Below are 12,987 nucleotides of genomic sequence, written 5' to 3' on the forward strand. Positions count from 1 at the left end.
GCAACCTACTACTGCACCTGGCTCTTTCTGCTGAGAGTCAAACATAAGGCTTTATAGGAAGCCGCGGCTGACATATTGGGGGGTTTGAGCTGCAAATTTAGAGCGGCATTAACATTCAGGTTAGAGAAGGTCAGGCTTTAAGGTTCCCATACACTAGTAAGATTTATCCTTAGATCTGGCTGGTTGTAACAAACACCTGGTTATGGAGGAATGACAGTTTGACAGTTTTCCAGCATTTCCAAGCAAATGGTCAACTGTCATTTGCTCTCATCCATAACCAGGATTTTGTTCCAACCAGCCAGATATTAAGATAAATCTGCTTGTGTATGGCCACCTTTACACTGAATGAGAGTGCCACTTTAAAATCTCAAGTCCAACTGGTCGCTTGTGAAATATAACCCACAGTCCTGTAGTGCACTGCCTGCACCAACCTCCATATGGAAATGATTATTATACCACTACACCACTGTCAAACATATAAAAACACCTGTCAGTTGAAGGAATACTTCCACTTCGTTCTTTATCTAGGACACAGAGATGAAATTCAGATATTACAATAGAAAGAGGTAAGTGTCTAAAGCACAGTGCCCATGACATGCTTTGTATATGGTGTGTGTTACACATTTAGGGGCTGCTTTCGGCTCTGAACGCAAATTCTATGCTTTATGAACAAAGCTGATGTTTGTGAGTGTGCTGAAGTCCTGTCCTGTGTGTGGACAAAAGGAGTCCCGGGACAGTGCTTGCTTGTCCCCCTTAGCGAGTGCATGATTGACATGCTGTGGCATATTCAGGTTGGGAAGGGGTCCGCTATGTACACGTTGCCCTGTTTTGTAAGTGTGCTGGGCCCATGGTCTGAGGTGGAGGATTTTTGGACCCAGCTGACAGAATGTAATGGTCAGTGAGCAAACACTTGCTTATGTAAAATGTCCAGCTGTACATAAGAATCAGGCTCTACTACATACACAACAAGGTTAGGAGGTGTAAGCCTCAGTCATTAATGCCAGCCACTTACTTTGTAGATAGTTTAGGTGTGCGATCCACATCCAATGTAGTCAGTGGTATAAGCATCAATAATACCTGCCAGTGACATGCTTTGAATATGGGGTGTGTCTCACATGTGGTAAACAGAAGTGTAAGGGACCGTCATTAGTTCCAGCCACATACTTTGAAGTTGTATATGTGAGCGTTGTACATTTGGGCCACAATGTAATCAGCTGTGTAGGGAGGGGGTGGGGGGGTCAGTCATTGCTTTGCTGTACAGCGTAACACACCACAACCCCCCATTTACCATGAAAGATTCTAAGCATTTTGAAGTAAACAAATAAATGTACCTGGTGACTTGGTCCCACACGAATTTCCCCCTGGGTGCTATTCAGCCTCCTGTAAATGACATTAATAGAGTGATTAAGGCATGGAACAATATGTATCGATATATCATTATGCAGGACTTGGTAACACATTTTCCTTTATGTAACCTTAAAACAGTTTTAACAGATTCTTGTGATGAACAGATTGCTTAAATAGCTGCTGTTAATGAGTAATGTCATTGTCTTGTGTCACCTGGCGAAACCAAGAGAGATTATCTATATATTACTATCTATATCTCACCAGTTTGCCAAAGATGATCAATAAATGGATGTTTGCTACAGTTATTATTATAATTTTATTTATAAGGCGCCACAAGTGTTTCGCAGCGCCGTACAAAGGAACAATAAAGGGAGACAAAAACTTGGCATAACATTGAATAAATAACAAAAATACAGTACAAATAAAGAGCACCACAGTTCAATACACATTACAGCTTAAATGTAAGTAGTGAGCGTATCACAGTCAAATCATGCCCAGACTGGCTATGTCTGGATGAATTGTGTACCCAGTTCTTCAGTACCCAGTGTATATAGTTCGCTGTCAGCCTGTCAGTGCGTTGGTGGTTTGGGCAATACGCTGCTCTACACATTGGCATGTATTCAATGCCGGTGCGAGCGGCCGGTGAGGGGGTTAAACTGCGAGGATCGCAGAAAACCAGTGATCCTCGCAGTTTAACCCCCACGCCGGCCGCTCGCACTATGCAACGTTCCGGGGGAATCCTCGCTGTCACAGAACTGCGAGAGCCGCGGCTAGTGCAGCAAACTCGCTGTAATTAGCCTCGATTCTCGCAGCTTTTGGAGGCACATAGGCCAATTCTCCTTCGCTCAAAAAACGGAGCGAGGGGGAATTTGCGTATGAGGGGGGTCAGTTGAATACTGACAGGGTGAGCGGTGACTGCGAGCAAAAAGTCCTACTCGCAGTCACCGCTCGCCCACGGCATTGAATATATGCCATTGATAAACTACACATCACTGCATACCCTGATAGTAAAACAAAGGTAGCACATACTGCGATGTGTAGTCCCCACAGCAAGATGGGAGAACTGATTATTGGCCACCCGTTCTGGAGATTAGTGTTCATTTTAGCACCCTGCATCTTTCAAAACCTGTGCAGTGCCTCTTCCCTGCAGTGGTGCTTCTAGCACAGTGTGGTCTGTATTACAGCACGGATATACAGACCAGCCCTGTGCTAGAAGCACCACAGCAGAGAGCAACACCCCAGGCAGGAAGAGGAACTGCAAGGGGTTTGAAGACTACAGGGTGCTAGAGTGAACACCGGGTACAATATATAGCGATTATCGTGGGCTCCAATCCAATAACTATCCGCTACTTCACTCATGGTGCGAGTAACTGTGGCCATAAGCTGCATACCACATATCTGCAAATGGGGTTGGGGAAAATGACATCGGTCCATGAGTTGTGGGGCAGTTAGCAGCATTTCTGCACCATAACAAATGCAGCTTGCCCTCTAATTGTATTGACTTTTGTGTTTCTATTTAGTGTTCTAGGTTTAACAACTGTGTAGTGGAAAAAAATTATAGTAATTTCAACAATTCTAAGAAATAAGAAGGGACACATAAATATCACAAACCTCACTAATATGAAAATATAAATAAAGTAAATAATGAAGTTGGTAAACTCTTTCAAAACCACTTGCTGTTAATTAATACATTTCAGCTAGGATTTTGGATATCTTCTATTATTTAAATGCCTAGTCCACCCTACTCCAGAAAAGCTGGATGATCTGATTCAGGAGTCAGACCATCAGAAGCAACACTACCAAATCACAGTGACACTCATTCACACGTCAAACTGATCAGTATGGTTCTAGCAGACTCTTTTCATTAGTAAAAAAAAATGTCATACATGTGAATTATATATATAAAAAAAAAAAATTCTGGTCATTACTAAAGTTTAACACTTCGAAATGTCATCAGATGCCACGATAAATCAATAAAGAGTAAAGGACGGATACAGACAAAAATATATTTTTATAAATACACAGTATATAAACAAAGAGAGCTTAGTTTATAGTGAATGTATAATATTGTCAAATCAAATCTAAATAAATTTATAATTCTAAGAGTCCAGGAGAAAATATACCAAGGTTTGTGGAATTAAGCAATTGGTAGTATTGGAGTCATTGCTCTTTACAGTTGCCATTAGCACATACAATTGAAGGAACAGCGCTGGGGATCTGGAGTCACACTGCAAGTTGACAAATCAGAGGGAGACCAGAATAAAACGGTATTTTCAATGGTATATTCACATGTCTCTGCTCTGAAGACTGGCCACTGTCACGTGTGGTGCTGCGACACAGGCAGAGGGGTTTACTCGCTGCGAAGGTGTTAATTCTACACTCCTGGACCACATCATTTTATAGGGGGGAGGAAAAAAAAAATACCAGAAAGACACAAAAGAAACGGATCTATCAAAGCTGTTTCCATGGCAACAACTTAATATTTCGGCCCTCTTCAGCTGCGGCGAATTATATAAAATGACAAGATCTTCCCTTTGAAAAAATGCCGGTTGCTATGGAAACACTGTGCTCATTGAGGTAAACACGCGCTGGACAGAGCGGGGCTGAGGAAGTGAAATGGCAGCAGCAGGAGATGTTCAGACCCTTGCATTACATACAAACCTAACAGCCTCCTATAATATAAAGCAGGTCACACATGACTTCTCTACTTAAAACCGCTTATAGAATGTTTCTTCTTTTTGTTTTTACATTTAATTAAAATATATATATTCCGTGGCGGCTGGGAAGCGGTCAGGAGTTATATACCTGCAGAATATTTCAATTGTTCCTGGGTTACTAAGAATCTGCTGCAATTACTCTTTTACAGACCAGCACAAATACACCTATACATATGCACTAAATCAGTGGTTCTTAAACTCTGTCCTCAGTACCCAACACAGTTCACATTTTCCAGGTCAACTGGCAGGTGCAAGCTTTACCTTACTGACACATATAAAAAAAAATCCATAGGTGGAACTAATTATTTTACTTGAATCTGTGTTACGACCTGGAAAACATGCGCTGTGTGGGGTCTTGAGGACTGAGCCTAAGAACCTGTGCACTACATTATTGTCATTATAAAACCAGCACTTTCCAATTTATCTAGCAAGGACTAAAAGGTGCCCCATACACGGTACAATTATTGTAGGCAATTTGGACTAGATTGCATCGCATACTTTCTGCAATGAGATGAGATCTAGTACAGTATGTACCGCACAAACTTTTTTTAGCTGTGCGACGAAGTGTGTGCGAGAGTGCGCATCTCATCGCACCCAGAAATTGTACCGTGTATGGGCACCTTAATGCAATAAAATATTTAGAAAAAAACAAACCTAAAAAAAAAACACACACACAAATGAACAAGCGATTGAGTTAATACAAAAGCATTAAATAACGTATTTAATTGCTAAATAGGCAGGATGAGGTACACTTGCCACAGGTGTGCTCTGGTCTAGGGCTGAAATTGCTCATCACTGTACAACATGTCCTTTCGATACCAAGGCTGCTAAAATCACCCACTTATTTGACGAAAGTTGGTTAACCTGCAGTAAGACCCCTGTGCTAAAGTCACTAAAAGCAAATGTGTAGCTGTGTGCAGAGACCCACCAGGCCAGGTTTTAATGCTATCCCCTACCTATGCCTAAATAAATGTATGGTGATAAATTCCCAAAGGAAAACCCAACGTATTATTCCGAATCGATTGATCACCACAGCTCCTATGAACTCAACAATACCAAGAAGAGATGCACAAGTAACATAAGAGAGTGACAAAGATCCATTAACATGGAAGATATTAAAAAGCTGCATATATTAAGGAAGTAAGCATTTTATTGGCAGACCTGTACTCATAATATCTACCCCCCCCCCCCACCATAGATCAATCACATTCTGCCCATTTTCACCATTGTTTCGCTTACTTTTCTATAGGATTATCGCCCCCCTCCCTCCAATTTGCATGCAGGTACGGGGGTATCACATCCAGCACATGCAACTCCCTAGGTCCCCCCAGTTGCAGCCCCGATATAAATGTTTAGCTATAGCGTGAGCAAGGAGGCCCTGGTGTTTCACATATACTACCAGCATTTAGTTGTAATTACCAGTTAAAAACTAGAATAAATATTAGAGCTTATCCATTCACAAAATAAATTGTTCCCATAATCGGGACAGACTTTTCTTCATGTAACTTTACCTTTCTTCTTGTTGTCCTATATATTTTAGGCACAGAGAGATTCCCTCCCCTGGGATTACAGATAGGGAGGTCAGTGGGCACACTGAAACCATCTCATCACATGACTAAAGTCTTTTCATTTTTGCAAACTTATTTTCAGCCAGAAGTCCCCGCTGAACAAGAACACCGGATCGTCACTTGTACACAATTTAACCAAAGTTTATAAATCCTGATTTAGCATCTTCTTTCATTTAGGATTTAATAAAACTTATTGCGGAATATATATGCGCTACATAAGAAGCTGTTAATAAATTTTTAAATATTTTATATATTTTTTTTTTTGTTCCCAGTCAAACATATTTTATAGATACAAATGTATTTTTCAAACTCTCACATAACTAAGATTGTATAAATAATATAAGCCAATAAAAATGTCATTGCAGGCCGGACGCTAGAAAACTTTGCAGAAAAAAATAATTTTCGTGTCGCAGATTTATTGTCAAATTATTGTCAAATCAAAACGACGATCATTACATCATTTACTGACAGTCCATAGAACGGTGGAACCTGACAGAATTCTATCAAACCATTAACTTTTAGAAATAAAATGCTAATGATATAATATTAATGCATTGTGGAAGTGACTTCCAGAGGAAGCCGCAATGGACAGACCAGGTTTTCAGGATAACACAAAGCCACAAGCAATGAACAGTTTATAAATGTGATATGGCTGCAAGGATACATTGTATACACAAACATATCAACTTCCAATTAACCCATGAGGAATTGGGAGGGTGTAACTATTTCCTGTAATATAAAGTCAAGCACAGCACACACAAAATTTGGGAAATCGAGATATCCAAGAGGGCTACATTGGGGGGGCAAGATGCAGGTGCAGCACCTGGGGCCACAGTGTGATGGAGATGTACTGGGATGCTTGCAGCACATTATCACCTCGCATCATCATTAGCCCTGGGGAAAGTAGACTTCTCAATCAAGTCACAAACGTTCCACCCCCAGCTGTAAGCGGCCAATCACCGGCCGGCTCCAACCCTCCCGAAAACATTCTCTAAACAGCAACTGCAGGCCCAAAACATGCAACCTGGGAGCCGCGGCGCTGCGCTGCAGGGTCCCGGCGCTCTCCGGCTAGCACTGACAGCGGCGCACAGGTAACGGCAGCGCGGCTCTGCAGTGACATGCAATATTAAAGAGACAAGGGCAGGGGAGAGAGTCCAGGGGAGAAGGAGGTCTCGCAGCAGCAGTGCGGGGAGGCAGGGGGATGTCAGGTTTCCTACCTGCAGGGACTGAACAGGTCATCCATCACTAGCACAGACGCTGCTGGCTCTGCCTGGATCCCGCAGCCTGCAGTTCCTGCTCTAAACTCTGCCCCTCTTCTTACTCTAACTACTCAAAATGGTGGCACATGCAGTCAGAGACCTCAGAGAGCTTTCACTGAGCTTGTGCTATGACCTCAGCCTCCACGCACAGCGCTGCAAACTCCCCCCCATCACCCCCCCCTCCTCTCCTCCAACTGCAGGCACTGAGCATGTGCTGTGACCCCCTCCTGCTTCTTTCTGGTCCACTCCCCCACACCCCCCTCTAGCCCCCCCTTCTTCTTCTCCTCCTCTCTCTCTCGTCTTAGCCACAGATCTTCCTACAACGCAATCAATCTCAGCCCTGCTGTTTCCGTAAATACAGCAGAGTCCACACAGCAGCAGCAGCAGCAGCCGCCAGTGCCTGCACCGCTCCCCGGCATACTGAGACAGAGCGAGGGGGCCCTGGCGAGGGGGGTATCCTAGGGACGGCTCCCACTGATCATGCAGCAGTGACAGATCCTCGCAGCACCCTGCATACCCCCCCACCCATGCCAGGCACACAAGACATCTGTGCCCCTCCTCCTGTAACATGTCCTACTAATAAGGAAGCCAATGTGGCACACTGCTGCTGCCATGCCATCAGTACATCTGCAGCAGCTGCATACACAAGTACAATAATAGCTGAGCAGGGAGATGGGGAGGGCAGTGTGTTGGGGACAAGGACCTACTGACACAACACACACGGTTCTCGTACTGTAGCACCCATCTCCCTAGACTACCTCTCTTACATGGTAACCTATGGATTTATAGCTATCCTAGCATATGTCCTGCCAGGCTGAGTCTTGTGGAACTACAAGTCAAAGCATGCCATGTAGTGTTACAACAGCTGGGTAACGCTAAAGAGCTATAAGCCGTACTGGGGTACACAAGAGTATATGTTCTGTGGAATACATATATTAGTAATATACAATGCGAGTACGCTTCATGCACGAGAAACACAACGACGCAGAGTATACAATGATCAAGAAGGCTGACAAGTCATAATGATGAAGTTGGACATGGAGACCCCTGTGTATGCCAAGCAAAAAGCCATGTCCCCTATGGGTCGGAGACCAGAATAGTAGCTGCTAACTGACCATATAGTATTGTGCTCCGAAATTCCCTTGCCAAGACTTTCATGATAAAATACAATGTGGCCATAATTAACATTTCTCTATTCCGAGCAGTTTGGTAATGGAATCACAACAAATTAAATTAGTATACTGTGAAATGCATTAGATGAAGTCCAAAAACTGCTGGTTATTATTATCATTTATTTGCAGTGTCTTATATAGCGCAGCATATTCCGTTGCGCTTTACCGATGGAAATAACAGTATTAAACAAACTGGGTAGATACAGACAGACATGGAGGTAGGAGGGCCCTGCTCGCAACCTATACTAAGTAAAGTTACAGGAAATCCCCTTACTAATCTGCATAGGAAAAGTTTTATAACGTCATGTTTACACAGCAAATCTCTCAGTGCCCCGCTGTATGACATCATAATCTTATTTCTCATTTATATTTGAGGAATAGGTCTCGGATATCAGAAAGATATAGATATATACACAGATCTCCCTTTACATATATATATATATATATACACACACACACACACACACATACATATTATATTATTTATACAGGTTGAATATCCGAGGGGACCACAAGCATTTTGGATATGGGATTTTGGAAACATTTTTATTCATACGTACCCTGTCCCCCAATGTCCACGGCGGACTCCAGGATCCTTCTTCAGCGGCATCTCCGATCCCAGGGGTGCATTGCGCCGGTGACATCACCGGCACGTCCGCGCAATGCACCCCTGGGAAGGGGGATGCCACTGAAGAGGATCCCGGGGCACGAGGTAAGTATGAAAGGGGGGGGGGGGGGGGGGGGGGGCGCACCGTGGTTTTGGAATATTTCCATTTTTGGAATACACAGATAGCAGAGACCCGACCTGTATATATATATATATATATGGTTTTGAAAATAAAAGAAAAATTCTATATAGAGATCTCCCTTTACAAAACTTGTAAAAGTCACATTGTCTCACTATTTGGTTACATAACATTTGTTATTATTGGGCAGAACACCTCATGGGGAATCACGGAACCTTGAAGCTCACGATGAACATATCTCATTACACGATCCTGTGAAGAATGTTGCATTGTGGACAATATATTCACTTGGTATTATATAGATCAAGACATTCATGCCAATTAATTGACTTATAACATCACAGATACTCTCAGCTGGCAACCTTATTTTATATTATAACTGCTTTTATTACACTTCATATTTCAATATTTTATCTACTTGAAAATGGATTTAAGGAACTAAAAACCTTTTTAGTGGTAATCCCGAGAATTTTACCGGCTATGTTTCAGTGCCCAGACTGGCAAGCCTGGGAAATTCTCGTCATTGCCACTGCTTAGCGCCGGGCAGCGCCCCTGAACTGATGGCTGAACTCCGCTTCAGGCGGTGTGTCTCCTTCCCCCCTCACCCCCGGCTGTGTGACAGTGTGCGATGTCATGCCGGGTTGCTGGGGGGCAGCAGCTGACATAGTGCTCAGCGGCACTGCCCGGTCCCAGGACACAGCATGATGGAGGTTTTTTACTTAAAAAAAATAAATAAAAAAAACTGAAGGAGTTAATAAAAGTGCATCTATAAGTAACAATATGTTTTTCTCTTATGGAGGACACTAGTAATGAAATACAATATAATGAAGGTACTCTAAACATTTGGTGGAGTTACCCTTAAATCCTTCCAACAGTTGTGCGAAGAGTTTCGCTTCCCTAACAAGGCTTTCTGTAGATATTCCCAGTTGCGTCACACAATACAGTCACAATTTGGTGGGACTACTCCGCAAATTTCATCCTCTCCAATTAAAAAGTTTGTCATAAACCTGGGCGGGACTAAGCAGATCTCCAGTATATATGCTACACTTAACTCCAATGTATCCTCTAATAACCTAGATAGACTAAGGGCCAAGTGGGAGTCCGATCTTGGTATCATAGACCAGAGTCAATGGGCGCAGATATTGGGCTCAATAAGGTTTACTACCCCCTGTATAAAATACCAACAAGTATTTTTTTACATTCTTCATCGGTCTTATCGTACAGCTGTGAATCAATAGGACAGGACTGAGACCGGATACTAATGCCCTAGATGTGGGACAGGAGATGCGGACTTCTGGCATATGCCGTGGAAATGCCCCACAATACTTGATTTTTGGAGGGAGGTATGGTCGGATGTGGTTTGACGGAGCCTACTCTCCCACCCATATCGCCTGCCATATGCATGTTCAGCCTTGACATAGAGGAAACACATTCCCCTATGATATCCAAATACGGCTTGTGCCTCACCACTTTGGCTAAAGTAATAATGGCACATAATTGGTTCGCGATTACTGTACATTCCCGTAGTATTCATCATTAGAGGGCACTGGTGTTCCCTTGCACACTACCATGCTAAATGGGACAGATGGAATGACTCCATTCTGGCCAATAGCTCGTCCACTTACAGGCTGCAAAGGGCTCTTAATACACTGAAATGCTTTCCTCTATATCGATACATTTCTGTTGTCATTGCTGCACCCCAATAACTTATGTTACTCAAACATTCTCAGCGCAAACACTATGTATATTTATATTGGAAAGAAAACACTGCAAAATGTATTCATACCAAATCTCTCTCTCTATTGTGTACTTAATGGATGCAATTTATAGAGACACCTCAATGTCCGTCTTCGCTTCTGTTTTGTTTGTTTATGATTCACACTTTTATAACCAATAAAAAATGACAATAAAAAAAAAAAAAAACATTTGATGGAGTATCAGGGTTATAAAAAGGATTAAAAAAAAAAAAAGCAATACAATAGTGAAACACATTAAGCTGGGTACACATTATAAGATATGCACGATAACTATATAATTCATATTGTGCATATCGTTGAGTATGTACGCACTACAAAATTAACAAAGTGCAGTCCCGTAGATTACTAGCGATCCCCCGTCATCTGAACATGCAGTGAAATGTGATCATATCCTTAATGACTGCTTGATCGGCAGATGGGCCGGGCGCTCGAGAATATCAGCATTTTTGCAAGGCACCCCATGTTCAAAAATGTATTGATAAAATTAAAAAATATTTATATAATTAAGGAAATTGGGCTTATCTGTCGCGCTTACGGTGGCATCGCTAACGACTCCATCATCTGTACATACGGCTCAATCGCTAGTATCTAGTGGGTGACATCACTGACCAATATCGTTACCAAGATTGGTCAGTGTACCTGCACTATATCGTGACTGCCGATATAGTTATCAATATCGGCAGTGCCAGGAATTCGCCTAGTGTGTAACACCATTACACACATTCATTGATGTTGCACGGTCAATTAATGTGTTTTTAATGGTGTTCTATTAAATTTTAAACCAAAAGAATAAGGCCGGTATCCTATTAGCTGCGGTATAATATCCTATTAGCCCTGACCACCAGCACTTATCAGGGGTGTTTAGTTTGCCTGCCTTGGTAAAACCAAATCCCCGATAAATGCACCATGGCGTTATAAACGTATGACACTAATAATATACTATGAAATTACGCTACACTTCCCATTGTCAGGTTATTACCAAAACCTATATTATTAGGAGGTAGATTTCAGCAATAAGTAGCTACCACAGGATTTGGAGGTATAATATTCAAGGGGACACTTGCAGGGGTGCCACGAGTTGGTGGTCCAGGACCAATTCAAATTATTTATGATCATTTATTTATGGATAAAACCGGTGCTGGTGGCTGCCAATCCTAAAATGTGTACAATCGCCTATCCAGACTGCAATAGTAACTTGGCAAATTTCATCGGAGAGATGGGGTGGTGGGACGTTTGGAGGGAAAGGCATCCCCAGGCCACACAATTCTCATGTTATTCCGGAACTCACCATACTTTCTCTAGAATAGACATGATACTGGTTTCCAAAAATGTGTTGAGGTATGTAGAGGGGGTAGAATATAAGTCGCAGGGAATTTCAGACCATGCCCCGATGATATTGCAGATGAATACAGGGTATCAGGGTGGGTACACATTCTGGAGAATGCACCCCTCCTGGATGACACAACTGGGAAATCTGGAAGATCTTGAGGGATTGGTTAACTCCTTTTTTAATTCTAATGAGGGTACAGCTCAATCTGATATAGTTTGGGATACCTTGAAAGCGGTATTGAGGGGTGAATTTATAAAAAAAATCGCTGGGGTAAAAAAAAGGACCCAGGAGACTGCCCGGGAATTGGAGGAGATAATGTTGGATAAGGAACAGAAGTATATAAGTGAAAAATCTGATACGGCCCGACTGGAGTGGCTGGCAACAAAACAGAAATGGGTAGAACATCTCCAAACAATGGTCAGTCAACATCTATTAAAACAAACCCACCAGTTCTATCATAACATCGACAGGGCCGGTAGTTACATGGCGTATTTGACCAGGGCCAATACCCCCTCAAATACGGTGGTTAAAATATATTCAGAAACCGGACATTTATGCTTATCCACTTCTGATATAATATCTGCATTTAAAGAATACTATACACAGGTATATAAAACCAGAGCTAGTGTTGGGGTTGACTCCCTGGTCAAATATTTGGGTGATACTAGCCTCCCTTCATTATCGGACGAAGAGAAGAGGTCTCTCGACTCTCCTTTTACTATTGATGAAGTTAGGGATGCAATAAGAACTTTGCCAGCAAACAAGGCATCGGGAATTGACGGCTTGCCAGGGGAATTATATAAACAATTGATAGAAACCTTGGCACCTAGATTACTACACCTTTTTCGAAAAATGGATGAAGGTGGTAACCTCCCTAAATCTATGTCCGAAGCTGTCATCACCTTAATCCACAAAAGTGGTAAGGACCCTACCTCACTGGATGCCTATCGGCCGATATCATTGATGACAGTGGACGCTAAAATATATGCTAAGATATTGGCCAACAGGGTGACCGGGAGATGCTTGGGCGTGGCTTGGAGGAGCATGGAGTAGCAGCTGCAAGCAGCAAGCTGTAGCTCCCACAGACTATC

At 42.6% G+C, this 12,987-nt stretch overlaps 1 protein-coding gene across 7 annotated transcripts in view; it reads right to left on the reverse strand.

The window, feature by feature from the left end:
- Positions 1-12,987, reverse strand: part of RERE (arginine-glutamic acid dipeptide repeats) — a 290,268-nt gene that overhangs the window by 49,311 nt on the left and 227,970 nt on the right. For 6 of the 7 annotated variants that reach the window (XM_083163291.1, XM_083163286.1, XM_083163289.1 and 3 more), the window contains one exon: positions 1,332-1,380. In XM_083163291.1, the coding sequence (XP_083019417.1) occupies positions 1,332-1,380 (49 nt within the window). Of the gene's footprint in view, positions 1-1,331; positions 1,381-6,849; positions 7,046-12,987 lie in introns of those variants that run through there. The other variant, XM_083163292.1, reaches the window with a different exon arrangement.

The sequence above is a fragment of the Crinia signifera genome, chromosome 19 (genome assembly GCF_055691185.1).
Source record: "Crinia signifera chromosome 19, ASM5569118v1, whole genome shotgun sequence".
Taxonomy (NCBI): domain Eukaryota; kingdom Metazoa; phylum Chordata; class Amphibia; order Anura; family Myobatrachidae; genus Crinia; species Crinia signifera.